This window comes from Ursus arctos, unplaced genomic scaffold (genome assembly GCF_023065955.2).
Source record: "Ursus arctos isolate Adak ecotype North America unplaced genomic scaffold, UrsArc2.0 scaffold_16, whole genome shotgun sequence".
NCBI classification, from domain to species: Eukaryota; Metazoa; Chordata; class Mammalia; order Carnivora; family Ursidae; genus Ursus; species Ursus arctos.
In genome coordinates, this window is record NW_026622830.1 from 11,557,183 (window position 1) to 11,579,561 (window position 22,379).

A 22,379-nucleotide genomic window follows, 5' to 3' on the forward strand; every position below is an offset into this window, starting at 1 on the left:
CTGTATCGTTCTCTCAGCTTCCCTACAGGGTTTAAAAATGCTTTAATATAAAATGTTGGGAGAAATGATGAAAAAAAAAAGATACAGATGCTGTTGTAGGTAAAAATACTATGGAAATAATTCCAAATGCCATGTATAAGCCTTGATTTGATACTGTTGAGAAAAACGGCTATAAAAGACATCCTTTAAGCTACTGGGGAAATTTGGGAATGCACTGGCTATTACAGCCTATTACAGTGTGAGCGTTCATTTTCTCAGGGATGATATTATTATTGTGGTTATGTAGCAGAATGTAATGTTTCTTAGGGTTTTTGCGGAAGGATTTCCACATGAAGACCACCAGTAAGGCAGCAACTTACTTTTAAGTAATTCGGGGCAGGGGTGGGAAACTGGACTTATGAATGTAGAAAGATGAATCTGGAAAAATGATAACAATCGCTGAATCCAGGTGGAGAGTATGTAGGCACTCCTTGTACTCTTCTTTCCACTTTTCTGTATGTTTGAAAATGTTTATTAGAGACATGGTGGGGGAGGTGCCAATGGTGTGGGCCCACCAAAAAGTAGTTGCAGGCCAGATTATCCCAGCCTAGGGCCTCAGCTCAGCTAGCTCACTCTGAATCCTGTGCTTATGGGCGGTGGGCAACACTCGGTCCATTTTACAGACAATGAATAGAATCTGAGGGGTAAGTGACTTAGCCTGAGGTCACACAGCCAGCTGAGACCAAGGCAAGATTTGAACCCGAATCTGAGTTAAAATTCTCTGCTTTTCTTTTTCGTTGTTTATGCTTCTTCTGCCCCATCCCGTTTCCTAAGGGTGTTCGTCAGGTGAGAGCTCGGCGCATTTACCATGTGCCTGGGTTTGCATGTATTACTCAAATCCTCACAACAACCCCATGCAGTTATCACTAGTAATATCCCCCATTTTACTGAGAGGCACAGAGAGGTTAAATACCTTGCCTAAAGTCACTCGGCTAAGAATGGAAGAGATAGGAGTCAGGGAACCTAGACAGTCTGGCTCTAGGGCACTCACTTGAAGGGTCAAACACCGCAAAAAGTAGAAATCACTTTAGGAATAGAAAGCAGGATTATTGTTGGTTCTCAAAGAATCCTGCAAAGTCCTCTCTCCTCCTGACTGCTTCTGCCATTCCAAGGCAGCCTCTTCAGGTTGAGATGTGTCTACACAGGGAACACTTTCCTCCCCAATTCAGCTAGCTGGCAGCTTCTTGAAGCTGGGGCTGGTTCTTCTGGCCCCCATAGTGAGTCTAGAGTGACTGCCTACTGTCTCTGGTGGTCTCCTGGCCTGGGGCTGATCGTAAAGCGTTGTTTTGGTTGTGGTCGCACACTATTATGGAGTAGGATACCAATTTGCCTGCAGGATGAGAATTAGGAGCGGGAGGGAATGCTGAGGTAAGTTACCACCTAGTGTCGCAGGCTGGCCTTGGGACACAGGTCAGTTTTGATGTGAGCCCTTATTGCAAGGCTTGGGCGAACTGCTTCTCCATCTGGGAGCCTCAGCTTCCTCGTTTATAGGATAAGAATAATAAGAGCGCGCATTTTAGGGCTGCTGGGGCAGTTTAACGCGATAAGTAAAGACCGTGTCTCTCAACTCATGGCTTCACGTTGATAAGGGTTATTTATCATTACACTCCTTATGGTTCTGTGGGATGTTGACCTTGCCTTGCCTGGAGATCTCTCCTTGCCTCACTAGATTTTATCTGTGCTGGCCTTGGATAACCTGGGGACAGAGGAGGCTTTTTAACCTCAGGGCCTTTGTGCCTGCTGTTCACCCTTTCATGTCTCATCTCATGTCACTGGCTCAACGAGGCCTTCCTTGGCCACAGTAGCCTGCCTCCAGTACATTCTCCCGTTTTACTGTGTTCATATCATTTATCAGTACCTGATACTATAAATTGATTTGTCTCCTTTTCTCCTCCCATTTGAGTGTGAGTTCATGAAGACAGATTTTGTCTGTTTTGTTCTTTGTAGCATCCCCAGCACCAAGAACAGTGTCTGGTCTATGTCTGGCCTTCAATAAATGGTGAATTGAATGAATGAATGAATAAGTGAAGGTGTATGCGGAGCCCTTGGACCTACAGTCTCCGCTTCACTGTCGCAGTGGGCAACCAGCCGCGTCCGACATTGCAGACGGCCCCTTGGCTCGGGGGCTGGGGGCGCCCTAGCGCGGAGCCGACTGGCACTTGAGCGACGCTCCCCGAAAGCCTGGGCGGTGGCTGCGCCAGAAGAGGGGCTGTCGCCATTTAGCGACGTTCCCTGCGGGCCGCTGCTCCTCCGCGGGAGCCGGACCAGGGGGTCGGGCTGGGAGAGCGCGCGCGCCGGTCTTTTGCGACGGTGCCCGGCGGCGCTGGCCCCGCCTCCGCCCCGCCTCCCGCGCCGTCCGCCCCGCCCCGTCTTTGCCGCTGCGCTAGCTCCGGGCCGCTCAGGCCCCCGCCCGCTTCATGTGGCCCGGCCCGCGGCGGCCGGCGGCTGGGAGCGGCGAGGCGGCGGCTGGGAGCGGCGGCCCAAGAGGCCCGGGAGGTGGTGGCCGAGGCCCAGGCAGCGGCGGCAGCCCAGGAGGCGGCGGACGGGGAGCGGCGAGAGCAGGCCCGGCCCGGCTCTCCAGCGGCCGCCCGGCTGCAGCATGCGCGTCCGCCGGGGGCTGCTGCGGCTGCCGCGCCGCTCGCTGCTCGCCGCGCTCTTCTTCTTCTCGCTCTCGTCCTCGCTGCTCTACTTCGTCTATGTGGCGCCCGGCATAGGTAGGAAGGGGGCCTGGTGTCCTGAGGGGCTACCGCTCCGGCCTCGGGGGGGATCCCGGGAACCCCCCCCGCCCCACCCTGACGGGACTCCGGCCCTCAGACGACCCCGGCCCGAGGCCACCCCGAGCCTGGCTTTCCGAAGACTGCGGGGACCCCGGCCCGACCCTTGGGAGACCCCACGCCCGGCCCTCGGGGGACGCCAGGACATTCCCGCCCTCTGCACCCCGACGGGCCCCGAAACCCACACCCCCCGCCAGCCTCCCACGCACCCCCCGGCCTTCCTAACCCCATCCCCTGGGGAACCCAAGGGATACCTCCACCCCCACCCCCGTGCCGGGACGCCCCCTTTCCCGCCCTTGCCTCCCTCGAGCCCCCCTTCCCGCTGTTCGGCTCGAGAACTCCCGCTCCTCCTCCCCCCGGGGTCTCCCGAGGCTCAGGTTCCCGGCATTCCGCGGACCCCGAACCCCCTCGGCCTGCCTGCTTCTCACCGAGCCCAGGGGCTCGGGTCTCGAGGCGCCCCACCTCTCCGGTTCGCATCCATCCTTCCCCTCTTTCCTCGCGGTTCAGTTCACCGTTTCCTGCTCCCCCTCCCTACCCTTTCTTCCCTCCACTTTCCTGTTACATCCACCTCCAGGTTCTCCTCCCCAGCATACACATTCTCCTCCTCCTAGTGGCCCCTTTCCTCACCGGGTGACACCCCTCCTTATGGAGGTCCACCCCTCATTCAATCTACTAACCACTGAACGTCCCACGGCACCTCCCCATCCCCTCCCCCCTCCCCCAAGGGCACACCCTTGTTGTTACCTCCGCCCCGGTACCTCTTTTCCTTCCCCAAATTCTGCCCGCCCACCCCCTCTGGTCCTCGGCCACAGTTTCCTCCTTGAATGAAGACTTGGGGAAAGGGTGCTGTCTGGACCTTTAAACGCTTTCACAGCTGCCCTCTCCTAGTCTTGAGGTAGAAGGTGGCCCTTTAGTATCTTGTGGTTCCTGCTCAGGGACCAAGAGGACATGTAAATTGGCCCTAGAGGAGGATTTGTGATAAGAGCCTTGGGGAAATGGTGCCAGGTGGGAAGGAGGAGCGTGGAGAAAAAAAGGAATGGGTACTCATTCTTCTCAAAGGCATGTCCTTTAAAGGCAAGACAGTTTCTGGGGAAACTGAACACTGCCCATAGACTTCGTAAGACCACTGAGCTGCATTTAGGACATGAAGAAAGAGATTGGAAGGAAATACAGCATGAGGGTTAAGGTCAGAGGACACTGAGGTCAGACTTGGATTCAAATCCCTGCCCCTTATGACCTTGGGCAAGTGACTAAGCCTCAGCTTTTCTCCTCTGTAAAATGGGAATACTAATCCTAACCTCATAGGGTTTTAAGGAAGTACATAAATTCCCTTTTAAAGCACTTATGATGCATAGGGAGTTTTTTTTTTTAAAGCAGTTATTATATGTAATTTTTGAGAAGGAAGGGAGTAGATGGAGGGTTTAAAGAATGTATTTGCCTGACATGTCATCACCACGGGCTCTAGAGAAAACTTCAGTTCAGGGTGAAAAATGACCAGAAGATGCTGTTGGAGCTGGGGCAAGGAGAGTAAATTCTGCTATAAAAAGTCTGGGTCATTTGGGTGTTAGAAAAGGGTTGATGGTTTAACTATAGGGGAATGCCCTTTAGGATTGTAGTAATGACTAGTGCCATTCTCTGTTGACCTGTCAACACTGAACTAGCTGAATAGAGAAATTTCCAGATAGAGCAGGAGATTCTCTCCTGATTTTTTTTTTTAAGAGCATATTTCATTTGGTGGTGAATATTGATGATTTGTACTATAAACTAGATCTGGGAAGGTAGAACAGACAACATCAGATTGTCCTAACAGTTTATGAAGTATCTAAGGAAAAAGCATCCCTCTAGGAGAGTACAGTGTGTGGCCTGATGGATCAGATGAGGAGATAGGAATTTTGGCAGAATAAGAACAGGTGTGTAATTAGTGGAACTAATTGAGAAAAGAGGTCATTACCATATTGGATATCAGACTTAATAACAATAGGTGTGAAATGATAGATTTGGACCTAGATACAGTCTTGGAGCCATAACCACTTCCAGTGATCAGGGTTATTTCTGTTGTTTGTACATAAATCAGCCATATCCACATGTCAGAATAATCCCCCTGGCATGTGATCACCCTTCAGATTAGAAAGGTTAGAAGCCAGATTCTCCAGCAGTGATGAAACTGATCAACTTCGTTAAAATTCCTCAAGGATAGATTTTTAGGTCAGTGGAGCCCCAGTGTAAAGTGATGGGCATCTACTGTGCTTAGATTCTTGTATCACTGATAAGTGAAAAAGATGCAAAGCACTTAAATTTTCACTGGTTTCTCCTTAAATGGAAGTCTTCTAAAGGACGGATCTACTTAGGATTCAAATTCTGTTAGTGGGAAAGGTGAGCCATAAAAAAGATGTGGAATGGCTTTAGGGTTCCTGCAAGCACAGTTACATTGAGAATTTTCTTTCTTTCTTTCTTTCTTTCTTTCTTCCTTCCTTCCTTCCTTCCTTCCTTCCTTCCTTCCTTCCTTCTTCTTTTCTTTTCTTTTCTTTTCTTTTTAATCTTGGCTTTCTTGCTGTTAGACTTAATTTTTCAAATGACCAGTTTTGGACAGTAGGGTGGCAAATCTTTCTAAAGGTTAAGGCAATCAAGAGAAATATAAGGTTTTATGGGCCTTGGGTTGTAAAGACCTTAATTTGAGACAATTATTAAAATGAGCTTAGAAAATAATATTAGGTTGAACCATATGAAATTTCCATTTTTGCAGGTCAAAAACAGTTATGTAGTGGCAGTGTGATAGTAGCTCAACCTAATTCATTTCCAAATAATGACAATTGTGACTTCTGGCATAATGGAAAGTGTTAGACTTACATTTCCTTCCGGGTTTAATTTTTTCCAGTCCTGCTTTTGATTTGCTTTGTATACCTTATGACCATGTTTTGCTCAAGGGCCTAAAAAGAAATCAGTCCAAAGGGTGTGTTACAACTGTATTCAGAACTGGGTAGACTTGAATTGAATTTGAGATAGGAGAAAAATCATGTTAGTTATAAATGTTTTAAAGTTGTTCATATAGGATATAATTCAGCCTCAATGTCAGCCTACCCATTAACTTAGTATTTTTCAGATCTAATGCCAGCTCTTAATATTGGTGACCTGTAGTCTGAGAGCAAAGGGAAATTCTCCTGGACTTGAGGGTCATCCGAAACGGGGCTAATGGTGCCATTTGACTTAGAAAATTGGATGCGAGGAGTGTTAACTAAATATGACTATAGTGTGTTTGTAACAAATACAGAGTGCTCTCAGCTAACTTTAAATCCCAATCCACTTAGTGATTTCAAAGTATGGCTTCACTGGCCATTACCTTTTTTTTTGTTCATTCAAAAGTAGTGTCTTATATCAGCAGTTTGAAAGTAGAAATGAAAAGGGTGGGGCAGAAATGTGATGTGAGGGTGCCTGGGTGGCTCAGTCAGTTAAGCATGTGACTTTCGAGCTCAGTTCAGGGCTTGATCTCAGGGTGGTGAGTTCAAGCCCTGCATTGGGCTCCACACCCACTTAAAAAAAAAAAAAGAAAAAGAAAAAGTGATGGAGATGGTGGATTTGGTGGAAGAGGAAGCTGGTGTGGGGATGAAGATGCCCCTCTCTCTCTAACCCCCCCTCCCCCCCCCTTTCCCAGCCACAGCCTGACTGATTCTCATTTTCTTCATCGCTGTTTCACCTGTCCTGGTGAACTATCCCTATTCCTTTCAGAGTTCTGAAGAAAACTTTGAACTTATTTATGACGCTTTAACTTAAAAAAAAAAAAAAATCTAACCACTCAAGAGTACATCTATATTCCCGTCTGACCAGGTCTTTTAGAAGATAAGTCAACTATTTATAGATACACGTGTGAAGTGCTGATTGGAAAACATCTTAGTAAGCTTATGGTGCCCTCAGATGGGAAGGTTGTAGAGAGGTTACTGACCTTTGCAAATTGGTAAAACAGTTACCGATTTTGAGAGAGGTGCCTGTGCATGGTTAGAGGTTAGAAGTCTATGTATTGATGAAACTTTATTAATTGAAGTTCTACTACTTAAACTGAGTTTTCTTTTGCCCTTTGATTATTGAGGAAAGGAAATAGGGAACGATTTTTCCCTTTTGGTCTGCTTAGTTCCAAGAAAAGTTTGATTTATGGCTGGCTTTTGGAAGGCAGGAACCAGTAATTCTCATCCCACCTGCTTTGCCCAAATGACCTTGAGCAAGTCACTTGATTCTCTGATCTTACACTTGGCAAAAACCCAAAGCTGTTTGAAAAACTAGAACTGCATCCTGCATCTTAACCAAACTTCTTTTTAAAAGATTTTATTTATTTGAGAGAGAGAGCAAGAGTGCATGCGCGCATGGGGGGGGGGGGGGGCGCGGAGGGCAGAGGGAGAGGGAGAGCAGGCTATCCACTGAGCAGGGAGCCTGATGTGGGGCTTGATCCCAGAGCAGATGCTTAACCAACTAAGCCACCCAGGTGCCCCTTAACCAAACTTTTAATGAGATATTTTTGCATACAGAAAGTTGATAATTCATTCACATTCTGTGTAAATATTGGACCTAAGATTTTAGATAAGATACATGTTTTATGTAATCAAATGCAATTTTTTCTTTTCTTTTCTTTTAAGACTTTATTTATTTATTTGAGAGAGACAGAGACTGTTAGGAAGAGCACAAGGAGGGAGGAGAGGAAGAAGCAGGCTCCCCGCTGATGCAGGGCTCCATCCCAGGGCCCTGGGACATGACCCCAGCTGAAGGCAGACACTTAACCAACTGAGCCACCCAGGCACCTCCAAATGCAACTTTTTCTAATAACCATAGGGAAGTTTCGGATTCTCCACAGTTCAGTATGAGAACGGCCTCTTTTTTTTTTCCTCACGTGAAAATGCCCCCTGAATGCCTCAGTGCACATAGTTCTTGAGCTTTTGTGGAAGGTTATACATGTGGTGGAATGTGTGTTATTTTATTGTAAAAAAGTAAAAAAGCTCATCCTGTTAAAGACCCCCACCTCCCACATGCTCGTGAGCACTCGCTCGCTCAAATATTTCCTGAGTCGTGTCATTCTTCTTAGAAGGAAACCATATTTAGGGAACAGGTTGAAGTTTAAAAACCAAACAGCACACTTTTGACCGGGACTTCAGTGATGTTTTCTGTCTTCCCTGCAGAATTTTGGTATGTTGGAAAGAAGGTCTAGGTTTGGAGTCGAAATGTCTTTAACAGTGAAAATATGCGAATCTTGGGCAATCTTTAGAAGCAGTGTTCAAACAGTATCAGTTACTGTTCCAGGCCATCAGTAGTGTAGCCAGTAGATGATTCTGCTCTAATTCTGCCATCCCCCCCCCCCCCCCGCTCCCGCTTGACAGGCCAGTGGCAGCAGCATATATTAAATTACCAGGAAGAAGGATCTCTGTGTCGCTGTGACTCTTTAGAACTCTTCGGAAGAGTAGAAATTCCAAAGCTATAGAAGCCAAAAAGCTGTTGACTTTCCTAATTATGCAGCTTTTTTGATCACGGCAGAGCTTTGGACACATCCAACCATATAAAGCAAACAGAACTTGAGCAAGTGAGAAATAAGGAGTGTGATGTTGCTGAGACCTGTCAAATAGAGAAAACTGGAGGTTAACGCTGGTCAAGATAAAGGCTAATCAGAAGCAAACAGATTGGGTGTGGCTTGAAAGAGGTTAATGGAGAGGTCTTGAAAGGAGAGGCAGGCCTGCATACTACTAGCGTGAGGGCCGTTGTTCTTTTCGTTTCTAATAATACTAGCTAAGTAAATGTGGGCCTGCCTTTGCACCATAGGTGTATTTCTGTAGAAAGTTGTGAGACAATGAATTTGAGATCTATGGGTCAATAATTAGTATTTGAGTGTCTGCCTATTATATTACCAGCTTTGGGAGATATTTGAATTCTAGGCTTCTGACTGCTTTCGTTTTATAGATGATGGTATAAGCCCACGTTGAGTCATAAACTCGCCCAAAGTTGAGAATGATAAGATGTCCCTGAGGCACACACAATGTGGTTGAAAAGACAAGATTAATCACAAGAAACAACTAGGGAAAAATAGAAGATAGCTTGTAGTGAGTTGCTACATTATATGATATCCGTTCTTAATGAGACGGCAGTTCAGACAGGCATTTATTTCTTTATTCAACCAGTAGTTCTTTCTCGTGCCTCCGCTCGTCTGACACTCTAGGGTACTGAGCAGGGTAGAAATGAATAAGGCAGAGCGTTTCTGCCGTCCTGGTGGCTTTCATTTCAGCAGACGTTTTTGCCCTTTTGGTGCTTTTATCCTAATGGGGGCACAGCCAATACAGAGGATAACTTCAGATAGTGGTAGGAGCAACTGAGTATCTGTTCTAGATTGAGTGGTTAGGGAAAGCCTTGTTGAAGAGGTAATACTTGCCTTGAAGGCATGGAGTGGGTCACTCACAGGTTTTGGGGTGGTGGGCAGGGTAGGTTGGGGGGGGCGCCCAGCACATGTAAAAGCCCAGAGGCAAGGATGAGTTTGAGTGAACGTTGATTGGATTTTTTTCAGTGACCGAAGAATGGTAGGAGATGAATTCAGAAAGGTGGGAGGGCTCAGGCCGTGTAGGACCCTGGAGCCATTGTAAGGACCGTAGGAGAGCAGTGAACATTAGCTTTGAAATCAGCGGACCTAGGTTTGAATCAACCCACTGAATGGGCAGGTTTTTTTTTTTTTTTAATATTTATTTGTTTTTAAGTAGGCTCTACACCCATTGTGGGGCTAGAACTCACCACCCTGCTCTACCAACTGAGGCAGCCAGGTCCCTCGGGCAAATTATTTTCAATTTTCTTACCTACCAAGTAGAAGATACTACCTTCCACACGGTTGTTGTGAGAATTAAGTAGCGTAGACATGTAAAAGGGCTGACACAGACAGAACTTGGCACCAAACTCCATGTTGCAATGACTAGTTGTAAATAAATGGGAGATGTCCTCTCCGGTCTCATGCTAGTGCGGCACAGACCTGGGAGTGGGCTCCAGTCCGACTTTACCAATAACTAGCTATGAAGTGTTCCCTCAGTTTTTCTCCTCTGTAAACGGGGGACATGGATGATAGTACATGTTCTAGGATCCCTTTCAGATCTGAGGTTACGTGAATCTAAGCAAGTGTGGGTTGAACCTTGAAGTGGAAGAAGGAATGACAACTTAAGTAAAAGCACTCCATTTTTTAAAATACAGATTCCCCCTCACTTGGTTCCCCACCTTTGGTGAAGTGCTGCGCTGCTGGAGTGGTGAAGTGTTTGCGTGAATAGGCACACGCCCGGTTTCACCCTTTGGGCTGATGGAGAGCTTCACACTGTGCAGTCTGTTGTTTTCAGGCACTTACCCTAAAAAGAATTTGTGCACTGAAGTCTATGTTTGAAATCACTATGACAAAAACAAACAAACAAACAAATAAATAAATAGTGTTGTCTTGGTCAAGGGAAAAAACTAAAAAGAATTTTATGGGAATATCTTCAGGATATTAAGACCGTCCCCTCCCCTCCCCCCCCCCCCCCCCCGGCCTTTTTTTTTTTGTCCTTGGGGAAATTCTTTTAGGTTTTAATCTGCTAAATCGGTCCTTTCCCTGGTTTCACACTTTTGCTTTTAAGCATGAGAGCGAGCCCTGGACTCTTTAGCTCCTGCCCCATCCTCCGTCCTCTACGTAATTGGATGTTAAGTGAAAATGAATATTACATTTTGACCCAGTAAATTGTTTTTTATATTGTGACTTTATCCTGAAGAACACTCATGCCTCCTGCTGATCCCCTGAATGCAGTGTTTTCCTAGGCACAGGAGTCCCACTGGATCATTTAAAGTACTGTCTTCTGCAGTGCCCCGGCCCCCCTCCTTTCGTTAGTTTGAGTCAGCAATTACTGGACTCTAGGTATTGTTCCTCCTCCTTCCCAGGTTACAGATACCCATGTACTTTGCAGCGACTGGAAGGGAACCTGGTCATTGTTTCTGAGTTACCTTAGTTACTGTCATCAATTATGAACAGTTCTCTGAGGCAATTCGTGACCTAATTATGGGGATAAAAATGCTGGGGAACGTCAGGTACAGGCAGGCTGGAGTGTAGGGAACCTCGGTGTTGTGTTTTAAAACTTAAATTAATCCAGACTATGCTAGTGAGCACGACTGTTTATTATTTTTATTAAAGAGCTGTAAAACTTATAAAGAGGGAACTGTTTTTTTCACCCTCCAGGTGGTCCCTAAGCTATGATTAATAGACATTTAAACCTTTTGCTCAATTCTTACTGTTTAACAACCATGCACTCGGAAAGATGGGAAAACAGGAGTATTTTTTTCCGCGGAAAACTGCTAATTATCCCATTTTGAGGAGTTCTGCTTTTAGGCACCATGCCTAAATTATACTCAGGCTTGTGATGTATGCATTTTCTTTTTTTAAAAAAAAATATTTTGTTTATGTATGTATTTGAGAGAGAGTGAGAGTGTGTGCTGGAGGAGGGGCAGAAGGAGAGGGAGAGACAATCCCAAACTGACAGCCCGCTGAGCATCCAGCCTGATGCAGGGGCTCGATCCCAGGACCCTGAGATCATGACCTGGGCCGAAACCAAGAGTCGGATGCCCAGCCGACTGAGCCACCCACGTGCCCCTGTATTTTCTGATTGGTAGACCATTGTCTTGTGAAGGTCAGAAAATAGTACTTTCCTAATTGCTGTGCTGTGGTCATGTTTGGTATTTAAAAAAAAAAAATCCTTTATTCCAGTTTAGAAAATGACAAATGAGCAACTTAAGGAAGTTAAACCATGTGGACCAAAGATGGTAGTAGACTGGCTTTAGGATTTTTGATGTACTTATTGTGAAACTGTGTACTTTAAATGAAAGCATTTAATTTTTTAACTTATTAAGAAAAACTTATCCATATCCTCATAACCTATAGAGTAGTGATAGGAAAGTTTTCTGGATTGTGATTTTCTTGTGCCTATGAGAGTGCCTAGCACATTGTACGCACTTAACCATTTAGTGAAATGAATGAAGGTAACTATTGTCTGGGTCAACCAGCCTCTTCATTGTTGGGATTGCATTTACTCTGGGGGAAGGATCGCTTCTTCTTGTCATCCTGATTTTGAGGCGACGTTAAATTCGTTTTGCCCCACACTACTTTGGACTTGTTTTCCTTGCTGTTTCTTTGGGGTAAATACATATAACATGACCTTTGCTCTGTATTTTGGTAACCTAAATGTGTAATTCTGTGCTTTAATTACATTCACAATGTTGTGCAACCATCACCGCTGTTTCCAAAAATTTCATCACCCCGAGCAGAAACTCTGTTCCCATTAAGCAATAATTCCTTATCCCCCCTTTCCTCAGCCCCTGTTACCATCTGATCTAATTTCTGTCAATATGATTTTGCCTTTTCTAGGTGCTTCACATAAGCGGAATCATCTTATTGTCCTTTTGTATCAGGCTTGTTTCACTTCCCATGGTGTTTTCAAGGCTTATTGGTGTGATAGCATGTTTCAGAACTCGGTTCTTTTTATGGCTGCGTACTATTCCATTGTATGTATCTGCCACTACATGTTGTTTATTGGTCTGCTGATGAGCACTTGAATTGTTTCCACCTTTTGGGTATATGAGTAATTTCTGCTCTGAACTTTTGGTGTACAAGTATCTGTTTTGAGTCTCTGTTTTTCATTCTTTTGGGTATATGTTTAGGATTAGAATTGCTGGGTAATATGGTAGTTCTAGTTAATTTTTTTGAGGAACTGCTTGACTTTTCCACAGTGGCTGCACACCGTTTTACATTCCCACCAGTGGTGGATGTGGGTTCCAGTTTCCCACATCCTGGCCAACACTTATTTTACCTTTTTTTGTTTTGGTTTTTCTTTTGTTTTGTTTTTAAAGCACAGGCATCTTAGTAGGTGTGAAATGATAGCTTATTGTGGTTTTGCTTTGCATTTGGTTAATGACGAATGATCAGCATCTTTTCATGTGTTTATTGGCCATTTGTGTATCTTGTTTGGAGAAATGTCTGTTCTGGTCCTTTGCCCATTTTTTAAATTGGATTGTTGTTGAGTTGTGAGAAGCTCTCTATATTTTCTGAATATTCAACCATTATCAGATGTATGGTTTGCACATATCTCCTCCCGTTCTGTGGGTTGTCTTTTCACTCTTTCAATAGTGTCCTTTGATGTGCAAAAGTTTTTAATTTTAATGAGGGTCTTTATCTCTCTTTTTCTTTTGTTTGTGCTTTAAAAAATGTACTACTCTCTAAGTATAACTTAACTTTTGCTCCCTGCCCACTACTTCTTCTGCCTGTGAAGGTCTGATAGGCACTTCTAAATGCTTTAAGTTACCAAAAGGCATTTCCTGCACAAGCTACTACTGATCTGATTATTGAGGAAGCAGGAGTTAAGGGTTTTTGGTTTATCTTGCTCTTAACCTCTTTAAGTTTGATGCTGATTGCTTGATTTCTGACTCTTTAAAATGGTTACTCTTTGGGGCGCCTCGGTGGCTCAGTTGGTTAAGCCTCCTACTCTTGTTTTCAGCTCAGGAAGTGATCTCAGGGTTGTGAGATCGAGCCCCGAGTTGGGGGTCTGTGTGAGGTCCACCTGAGGTTCTCACCCTCTGTTCCTCCCCCTGTTTATGCCCTCTCTCTCTCAAATAAAGAAAATCTTTAAAATGGTTACTCTTTTTGTCACACTTTACGTGCTCTGTGGCTTGTGTTAACTATTTCAGATCTTTAGAAGGGGTCTTGGGACTTTTTCGATGGAAGCGGGACTGTCCATATCTTATTTGATGTTTTTTGTTTGTTAATTATTTTGTTTAATAGGACTGAGATATAACTTAAATGTTTCCTGCTTCTAGTTGCAGTTCTCTGAAAGCCCATGTAAGGCAAGGCTAGATGCTGAGACACCAAATTTTTGGTGTTGGGGACAATAGTTTGTTGATTAAATATATGCTAAAGAAGAGAAATGTGGAAAATACTAAAGATTGGTGAACATAGTTAATGAAACACTGGACTCAATTATATTCCATACAGAAACGAAAGGGGCTTTTAAGATAGGGAGAAGTTTTACTTGTTTTTTTTTTTTTTAAGATTTTATTTATTTATTTGACAGAGATAGAAACAGCCAGCGAGAGAGGGAACACAAGCAGGGGGAGTGGGAGAGGAAGAAGCAGGCTCATAGCGGAGGAGCCTGATGTGGGGCTCGATCCCATAACGCCGGGATCACGCCCTGAGCCGAAGGCAGACGCTTAACCGCTGTGCCACCCAGGCGCCCCTACTTGGCTTTTTTTTTTTTGACCCCAAATCTCCATTAACCAGCACCTTTTGTATTTTGTTATTTAGAATGTAGACATGGAAGCATGACTTTCAGTTTTGTATGAAGTGTGGGCTTTTGTTTGTTTGTTTTCTGTCTTCTGATTCGGTGAAATTTGGTAATTCCTTATTCACCAGAGTATTGTTTCCCCATGCCTCCCAGTCAGCGGCACAGGCACGGGGTGGCAGGTGGAGGTGAGGAACAGGCTGGCAGGGCAGGCCCTGCGTGACGGGGAAGTGTGTGAGGCAAACACAGGATTTTCCACCCCCGTTTCCTTCATAAGTAACAGTGTCAGATAATGAACCGAGTGCTAAAGAATGAGGAGTATAGAAAAATCTAATTTGTAAAACCTGCTGAACTCCTATCTATAATTCAAGGTAAAATAGAGCAATTTTATTTTTTTTGTCCTGGGTACCAGCTGGATCGCAAATGTATTTATCTAAATGTGAGTGATAATGGTAGCGATTAAAGACAGGTGGGTACTTAGAAAATGTTTATGTTCTGAGGTCTGTGATAAAAGAAAAAATATATAAACTTGGCTCTTCATTGGCCTGATTTGGCTATTAGAGCTAATTTCATTAACTTAATCTCTATGTATTGCACCCCTACGGTGTGCTGGGGTTGGGGGTTCAGTCATGAATGAAGCAGGCACTATAGCTCTGTTTACATTTTAAGTATTCAGCTAGGGAGTACAGCTTCCTCATAGTAAGAAATTTTCAGTTTTGAGTGATTTTATACTCCTGGATGGGTGTGTTTCATTGAAGGTCAGTTCAATCAGTTCAACTGCTGTTCAGTTTGTGTTAACATTCAGTAATTGCTAGAAATAATAGTGAATATAATTTAACTGTTGGTGTTTACGACAGCAAAAAAGCTTTTAAGAAATTCTTGAGAACACATTTAATTTCCTACCCCATTGACTCATTGATTGTGCCTGGTTTTGGTGGTGGTCATATTTGCAAGGAATGTGTCTGCTGTTTATTTCCTGAATGGAGTCATGGTGATGGTGGTAAGCAGTGACCTGAAGTTTTTTTATAACCCCAGTGCTCTCTGGACCAATGGAGGAGGCACGCATTTACATGCCAACACCTCTTCCCTTCTACCTTGAAGAGTGTTGGTTTTAGAATACAAGTCTGGTACTGAGTAGGAGCTCAGGAGGCATTTGTCAGACATGATGAATTTGTCTCCTGTTCTTCAGTGACTTTCATTACTCTTGGGATAGAGTTCAGACTCCTTGTTGTAACTTGTAAGGCCTTCCGTGATCTGGCTTCAGCCTCCCTCTCCAGCTTCATTTATGCCACTCTTCTCCTGTCCCTCCAGCACGGACTAGGCTCTTTCCTTTTCCTTTGCACTGGCTAACTCCTATACTCCTGCCCATCCTCGGACCTCGAATTCAGTGTTTAATGAGTGGGACTTCTCTTTCTTGATCATTGTTGTATTCCTGCCTAGAACACTGTTTTGGCACACAGTAGGTGCTCAGTCAATATTTACTTAAGTCAGGGAAGTGAAGCAGAGGTGGACAGATCTCAGGTGCTGAAAAGTCCAACCAGCCAGTTCTCTGCTCCTTTGGGTATGTTAAAGGTTGCTGTGCTAACCATTAAGATTTCAAGGCGAGGAACTAAAAGGATCAAATAAAAACACAATGGATTTGTAAATATGTTCGTTATAATTGAAAATATGATTCATAGCGTAGTTTTAGATTAATTATGTCCAGCGCAGTCAGACGTTTGGTTATGTGCGGGCCTGGTTTGCAGGCAGATGACAAGTAGGAGTTTTAAGTTTTGCCTGTTTTGTATTCAACAAGGATTTTAACCCTTCTAAGCGCTTTTATCGTACATACTATGTGTGTGATAATGCTTTGAAACTGGAAGCCACAGATAAATTTATTAATGGTTTGTCTTGTACCTAAACTTGACATTTAGATGAAAAAGAGGATAAACATAGGAGAACAGTCAGTCCTGATTTGCGATGGGGCAGCTACAATAATTCTCATATATTGCTGGGAACATTGTTTCTAATTTTTAATGAGAAAAGTATTTAGGTTAATGGCTTTGTTGTTTTCAAATTTGTAAAAATTATACCTTTATACTGTGAATATGCTTGCCAATCTTTAATTTGAGAGGTAGTTTTTGCCTAGGACCTGAGAAATTATTTTATATTTTACTTCATCCAGGGAGAGATGAAGATAAAACACTTTCTGAAATTGGAAGTCCATGTGGTTGGTATGGAAAGTAAGCTTATTGTTCACAAATAGTCTCTGGTGCTTCATGCTACTGGGTGGAAGGTGGAAATGACATTGCCTCTATCACTAAGATTATGTTTTCAATAAAAGCTTGAGCTGATTAATGCTAGGCCAACACCCATCAGTTGCTCTGTCTGGAAGGGACAACTAGAATCCTCCATTGTGCTCTGTGTGTGTGTGTGTGTGAGAGAGAGAGGAGAGAAGAGAGGGGGAAGTGACATGTTTTGCTGTTGGCTTGATTGTTTCGTTGTTGACTTGGTTTGTCTGGCTTTTTCATTCTGGTTTTAAGTATCAAGAAATCTTAAGATTTGTGTGAATTAGAAGATTTGGATTTATTTGAACTCCATTGAAAATTAACTTTAGGTAAGAGCTAATTTTTTGGTTAGCTTTATATTTGAGATAATTTTTTTCCTGAATTATCATATTTTATTTTATTACAGAAAATTTCAAACCTGTACAAAAGCAGAGTGACTAGTATAGTGGATCCTCATAAACAAAGGTAATTTTTTGATGTGACCTTTGTATTTATGAAAAATATAAAGGTGAAAGGGCCCAAAGACTCCCGCCTCCAAAAGAAAAAAACCCACAAAAAACCGTGAGGATAGGTTTAGGCTAATTAGTAACCGGATTTCTAAAGCTTTTAGATAATTCGATTTCATTTTTGTTCAGAAGATGGGCAGTATATAAATGCAGGCTTATTGCAACGATCGATAAAGGAGAGAGATCATCACTTGTTTGCAAGTCTTGGTACTAGTTAGGTATTCACCAGATCACTGTCTCCTCCCCCCTCCCCAGCCCCTTGATCGCAGTGCTCAGTTGGAGTAGGGACAGGAAGGGAAAGTGGGAAACTCCCTGCTAGGGTTACCAGCTCCCCCCGAACGGGTGCATAGTAGACCAGAGCAGAAGAAGTTGATTGCAGCGAAGTTTCCGGAGGACTTAATTTTTTCCGTTACCCCGTTCTTCATTTGAACCCTCCGAAGTTACGGCTAGAAGAACGAGGGTCAGCATGTTTGTGGAGGATAAATCTTTCATGCTGTGGTGTTACCTGGAAGGTTCTGCTGAGCTTGAGGAGCAGGTGCTGTGACTGAGGATGCTGAAGCCCTGGGGTGCCCTTGGGAGCAGACCATTACTGCTAGTGTGTCTACCACCTGTGTTCTTTCAGTTTCCATGGCCTTTTTTTGGAGAATATATTGCTAATTTCTGTAGCTATTTGTGTCGGCTTTGACCAAAGCCAAGTACAAAGCTTGCAAAGGAAAGTGGAAAAAATACCTCTTTTAGGCCTTATTTTGGCATAGATTTTTGTGATTTGTGTTTAGTAACATTCCCCAGGATCCACAAATTAAACATTACCACCACTGATTTAATTTTAGTATTATTTGGTTAATTTAATAGTTCTATCATTAAAATAGTAAAACAGTCTGCATAGATTGAAGCTATAGTCTTGGTTTGTATTGTATGTGTTAAAACTGACTCTTTTCATTGTGATATTTGAATAAACTTACCAGTAGATTATTTATGTAAGTTTGTGTCATCAGGAACATTCCGGAATGAATTATGTTTACTTAGAATCTCACCAATGTTACCACCCTTATTCTGTTGAACGATATTATTTAACTATTAAATCAACTTTAACAATGATAAAATTACAATAATTTATTCATAATCATGTTTTTCATCACAAATGTTTTCATTTCTTGGTTTCCTTCTCATCTTTATACACACTCAGATATTTGAAAATTTTGCACCTTAGAAGTTGTTAGTCTGAGAGAGTTGATTTTAGAAGAGTGGTAGCAACGTAGTCAATGCCATTTTTGTGCTGGAATAACCTTTTGCAGTTCCTCTGCTATAACGTCTTTTCCTGGTTAGTTCTGTGTTTCCCTTACTATAACTAAACATAATGTCTTGCTAGGAGATTATTTCTGGCAAGGGAATTCTTGAAAGGAAAGCTGTAAAGAAAACATACTTGCTCTGTTGACCGATATGGGAAAAACCTGATAGGAAATTGTAGCCCCTTTGATGTCAAGGTGATTTAATCTCATTCCTAAATATTATTAGTGAAATTAAGTGGAAGAATTTAAAATTTCATGGAATCGTACACCAGTGTGGCTAATTTAATGTGAAAGTGTAATATTTGATCTAGTACCTCCTTTGATTGGATTCAGCAAAGTAGAGATAAAGGCTTTCTCAGAAATCTTGTACTTGGTGATTATTTTTCTCCAGTCTGGTATTTTTACTCTAGTTTGTCAGAAGTAACTAAAATTTGGAATAACGGAAAAGTTACTCAAGGGTAAGTCGGAGCGGATCAAAACAAAGGGGGTTGGTTGGGCTGCTCTGGCTACAGGAACCACACACATTGCTGTCGTTATTTCCCTTGTGTTCTCAAGTGTAGCTGTGTGACACAGTGTGCCCTCTAAATCTGTAGTTAAAGGAATTAAATATGTAGTTAATTCATGTGGCCTGCTCTAGGCTTTCTGGCTTTTCTAGTCCTTTGGAAGATCCCATCTGGAACCATCAGACAGAATGAAAATTGAGGATATTCCTTTGCTTCTGAGTTGCTGGAAATTTAGTTTGCAACTAGATGTCATATTTTCTTTTCCTACTTCTTTTTTTTTTTTGTAATATGTAATACGTACAGAATAGGGACACCATTGATGTCGTGCAAGTTATTCTTTGTAAAGGTGGTTATATTAACTACAGTTAGTTCTGCTATAGCATGACTTAAGCATTCCTAAAAATCAGCATGCTCCACAAAATTGTTGAATAAAAGCCATAGAATTTATGGAAAAAATGAGTTTAGGTATACAACCCTTAAGAACTTTATTAGTGACTCATTTGAAAAAAAAAAAAGGAATCTAATGAAAAAGGAAACTAATGAAACAGAGCACAGATTTACACCTATTAAATGGTTAAGAAAAACCATAAATAGGGCACTTTACTTTGAAAAGACCAGAAGTTTGCTCGTGGACTGGACGTGAGCATCAGGACGGCCAACTCGTGAGTTTCTGTGTAGCGATGGAAGGAGGATTACAAATGTTGTAATGTCAGACTTGTATAGGACATCCGTTTGGTGAAGTGAGGTAGCTGTTGGACGTTTGGGGTATGTACATGCGCGTGTGTGTACAGCCGGGTGTAGTTTTCTGGGTGTTCCTTGTGGGTGAAATTTGCACATAATGTGAAATTCTAGTTTTGCTCTTTGTTGTCAAATATATCAGTAGTCTTGGAACAAATGTACATTTTCAAAATAAGCATGATAGCAGAACTGTCTATAAGACTAAATGTGAGGTAATTTGGATAAGTGTGTGACGCTATTTAAAAATGATTTTTTAAAAGTTTTGAAATCACAAACTTAAGGGAAAGGTGCAATTACAGTACGTTGACTTTTTCTTGAACCATTTGGTGACATGATTTCCTATCACCCCAAAATACTAGACTATGTTTTTTAACAAACAAGGATATTCCAGCAAAGGACCACCCAACCATTAAAGTTAAGAAATTAACATTGGTATTTTATGGTCATCTAATCCTTCAACCCCCATCAGACTGTTGCCAGTTGCTCCAGTAATGTCTTTTATATCAAAAAGAATTCAGTTCAGAATCACCTTTTTACTTTCTGGCATAACAATGTTCTAGGCATTTTGGGTCTTCCTTATCCCGGACCTAGAATTAGCTATTTCTCCAAAGAACTCTGAGTCTTTTTAGTGGAGAATAGATATTTAGAAGCCAAAATCTGCATGCTCGGGGCACTCGTTGCTATTGGAGTGTTAAGGCTTCTTGCCTCCATGTATAAAGCTGTGGAATATATATGTATGTGTACACATACACGCACATTGACATCTATATTTCTACATGTATATAAATGGGAAATTGTGGAGTTCCCATCAATACCTGCAATTTGAATCTAACAGTTCAGGGTTCATTCTGGTTTTCTCCCTTTCCATATTTGTAGCTTCATTCATTGGCAGCAGAATCCTAGCTCCCATTTTTCTTAATATATTTACTTAGTTGATCAATCCCTTGTATGTACAATGATGCTAAACCCAATCCCTGTTTGGACATCCTTTTCACGCGAAACAGTTCAATTCCCTTTGCGGGGCTTTTCTCTCTCCTCATCCCCCTTGAGCTCCTCACCAGCCCATCTGCCAGCATGGGTGTCCTCCGTACCCCACTTGGGCTCTGACACCCTGGACCAGGCTGCCCCTCCGCCCCAGGCAGACACTCCTCACCCCTGCTTGGGGTGTGGCACTCCACCCTGCATCCTCGTCTTCCCTGCTGGATGCCCTCCTCACCCTTCCAGTTCTGACACTGCATGCAGGGCAGCCCTCATCCTGCTGTGCAGGCATCCCTCTGTGGCCCACTGTGTCTTCCCTGGACCGTTCCGCACAGATACCTCCCTAGCTTGGCCCTACCCAATGGCTTTAGGACTGCATTGTTTTGGAAAAGGGGAAAGGGACCATATGAAACTTCTTTTGATAAGTAAATTCACATTTTGCTGGGGCGGGGGGTTTGCCTGGGCCATGTCACCTAGTTTTGTGTTCTGAAAATAGAGTCACCATACCTGTCTGAAATTCTTTTTGGGTTATTTTCTGTGTTTCTCGATACACAGGATATTCTTGATTTCTTCCTATAGGCTGCACATTTTTAGCTAACCAGAGGGTGACAAAGTGAAGCATTTAACCCACATAATTCTGATGAGTCTTTTAACCCCCCTCCAGTCTTTCCTGTGGCATAGATAGGGACTGTAGTGTCTGAGAAAGCCTGCTTCCAGAAGTGACTGTCTTGGTTAGAAGTTTGCATTTCTGTGTCTCCCCTTGTGGCTCGGTGGCCCATCTTCCTGTGTCCCAACATGACAGTGGCAGCAGGTGCTGCTTCCATTAGCTGAGACTGTTCTGTAGGTGTTTTTGCGTGTATTATTGGATTAAAACACCCTACCTCTGTGAGATGCAGGTGTTTTACGGATGAGGAAGCCAAGCCTGGGAGGGGTTAATACGTTTAAGGTCACATAACTTGTAAGTGGTTAGAGGTATAATTTGAATCCAAGCCTGCTTTTTTTTCCTAGAGCCTGTGCTCTTGACTATGTCTATGCTGCCTCTGTATGATTAGGATAAATTTGATGATACTGAGTTTTTTAGTCACAGTTTTTACTTCCTTTTGATTTAGGAAGAGGAAGCGTAAGCTCTCGAAAGTTATAGTTGGAAGAAGACTAGCTGCTGTTAGCTGCCTGGAAACAGTGCCGGCTTAGGTATTCCTGGAATGGGCTCACAGGAGTGGTCGGTGTGGAGGCTGGATAAACCCATTTCTCCTGTGATCTGGGCACAATTCCACTCCTCATACAGAAAGGGCACTTTGAAGTGCAAGGATCAAAACTTTTCTAACTTCTGTTTGGGAGCTAATGTGACTATTAAGGTCTTTCATAAAGTATGTTTAAGCTGTCTCATGTTCCATAAGGAAGAGTAGCTTCAAGTTGACTCAGTTTTTCAGCCCATCTCAGTCTTGTTATTTCTCTGAATGGAGTGATGTGGCTAATTGTGTTGAAAGTGGGTGTCCGTCATGTGGTTTTGAGTTATTTTCCAGGTGCAGAGGTGAATTGTTTTGTGCCTCTCCCCCCCCTTCACGACAGCTCTCCCTTGTGACTGGTATCAGGCTTCTGTGAGGCAGCCCTGTGGGACTGGGGAGCTTCCCCCAGGCTGCTCCTTATGCAAAGAGCTGTTCTTTATGCAAAGTTGCAGGCCTGCCCTGGAGTCGAACTGGCACCCTAACCTCATTTGCACTGCTCTCTAACCATGGAGCTGAGCTAATCATGTCTGAGAATAAACAGACTGTCAGCCAGGCTTTTGGGAAGTGGCTGAGGAAAGTAAGCTTGTTCTTAATGAGGTATAACCATGAGAATATTAAGGATATTTGTACTCGATCCCTAGACTCCTTGAAACAGAGGTGTAGAAAGCTAGCTAGCTCGCTTTCTCTGTCTTTACACTTCCCATCTGTCAGTCATTTACTTTACAGACCTTTAGAAACACCAGGTTATACATGTACTGTGTTTGCTGT

General features: G+C 43.3%; 1 protein-coding gene across 1 annotated transcript in view; it reads left to right on the forward strand.

The window, feature by feature from the left end:
- The first annotated feature begins 2,443 nt into the window (after positions 1-2,443).
- Positions 2,444-22,379, forward strand: part of B4GALT5 (beta-1,4-galactosyltransferase 5) — a 72,312-nt gene continuing 52,376 nt past the window's right edge. The window contains exon 1 of the mRNA XM_026503706.4: positions 2,444-2,753. Coding sequence (XP_026359491.2) covers positions 2,639-2,753 — 115 coding nt within the window. The 5' untranslated portion in view covers positions 2,444-2,638. The remainder of the gene's footprint in view (positions 2,754-22,379) is intronic.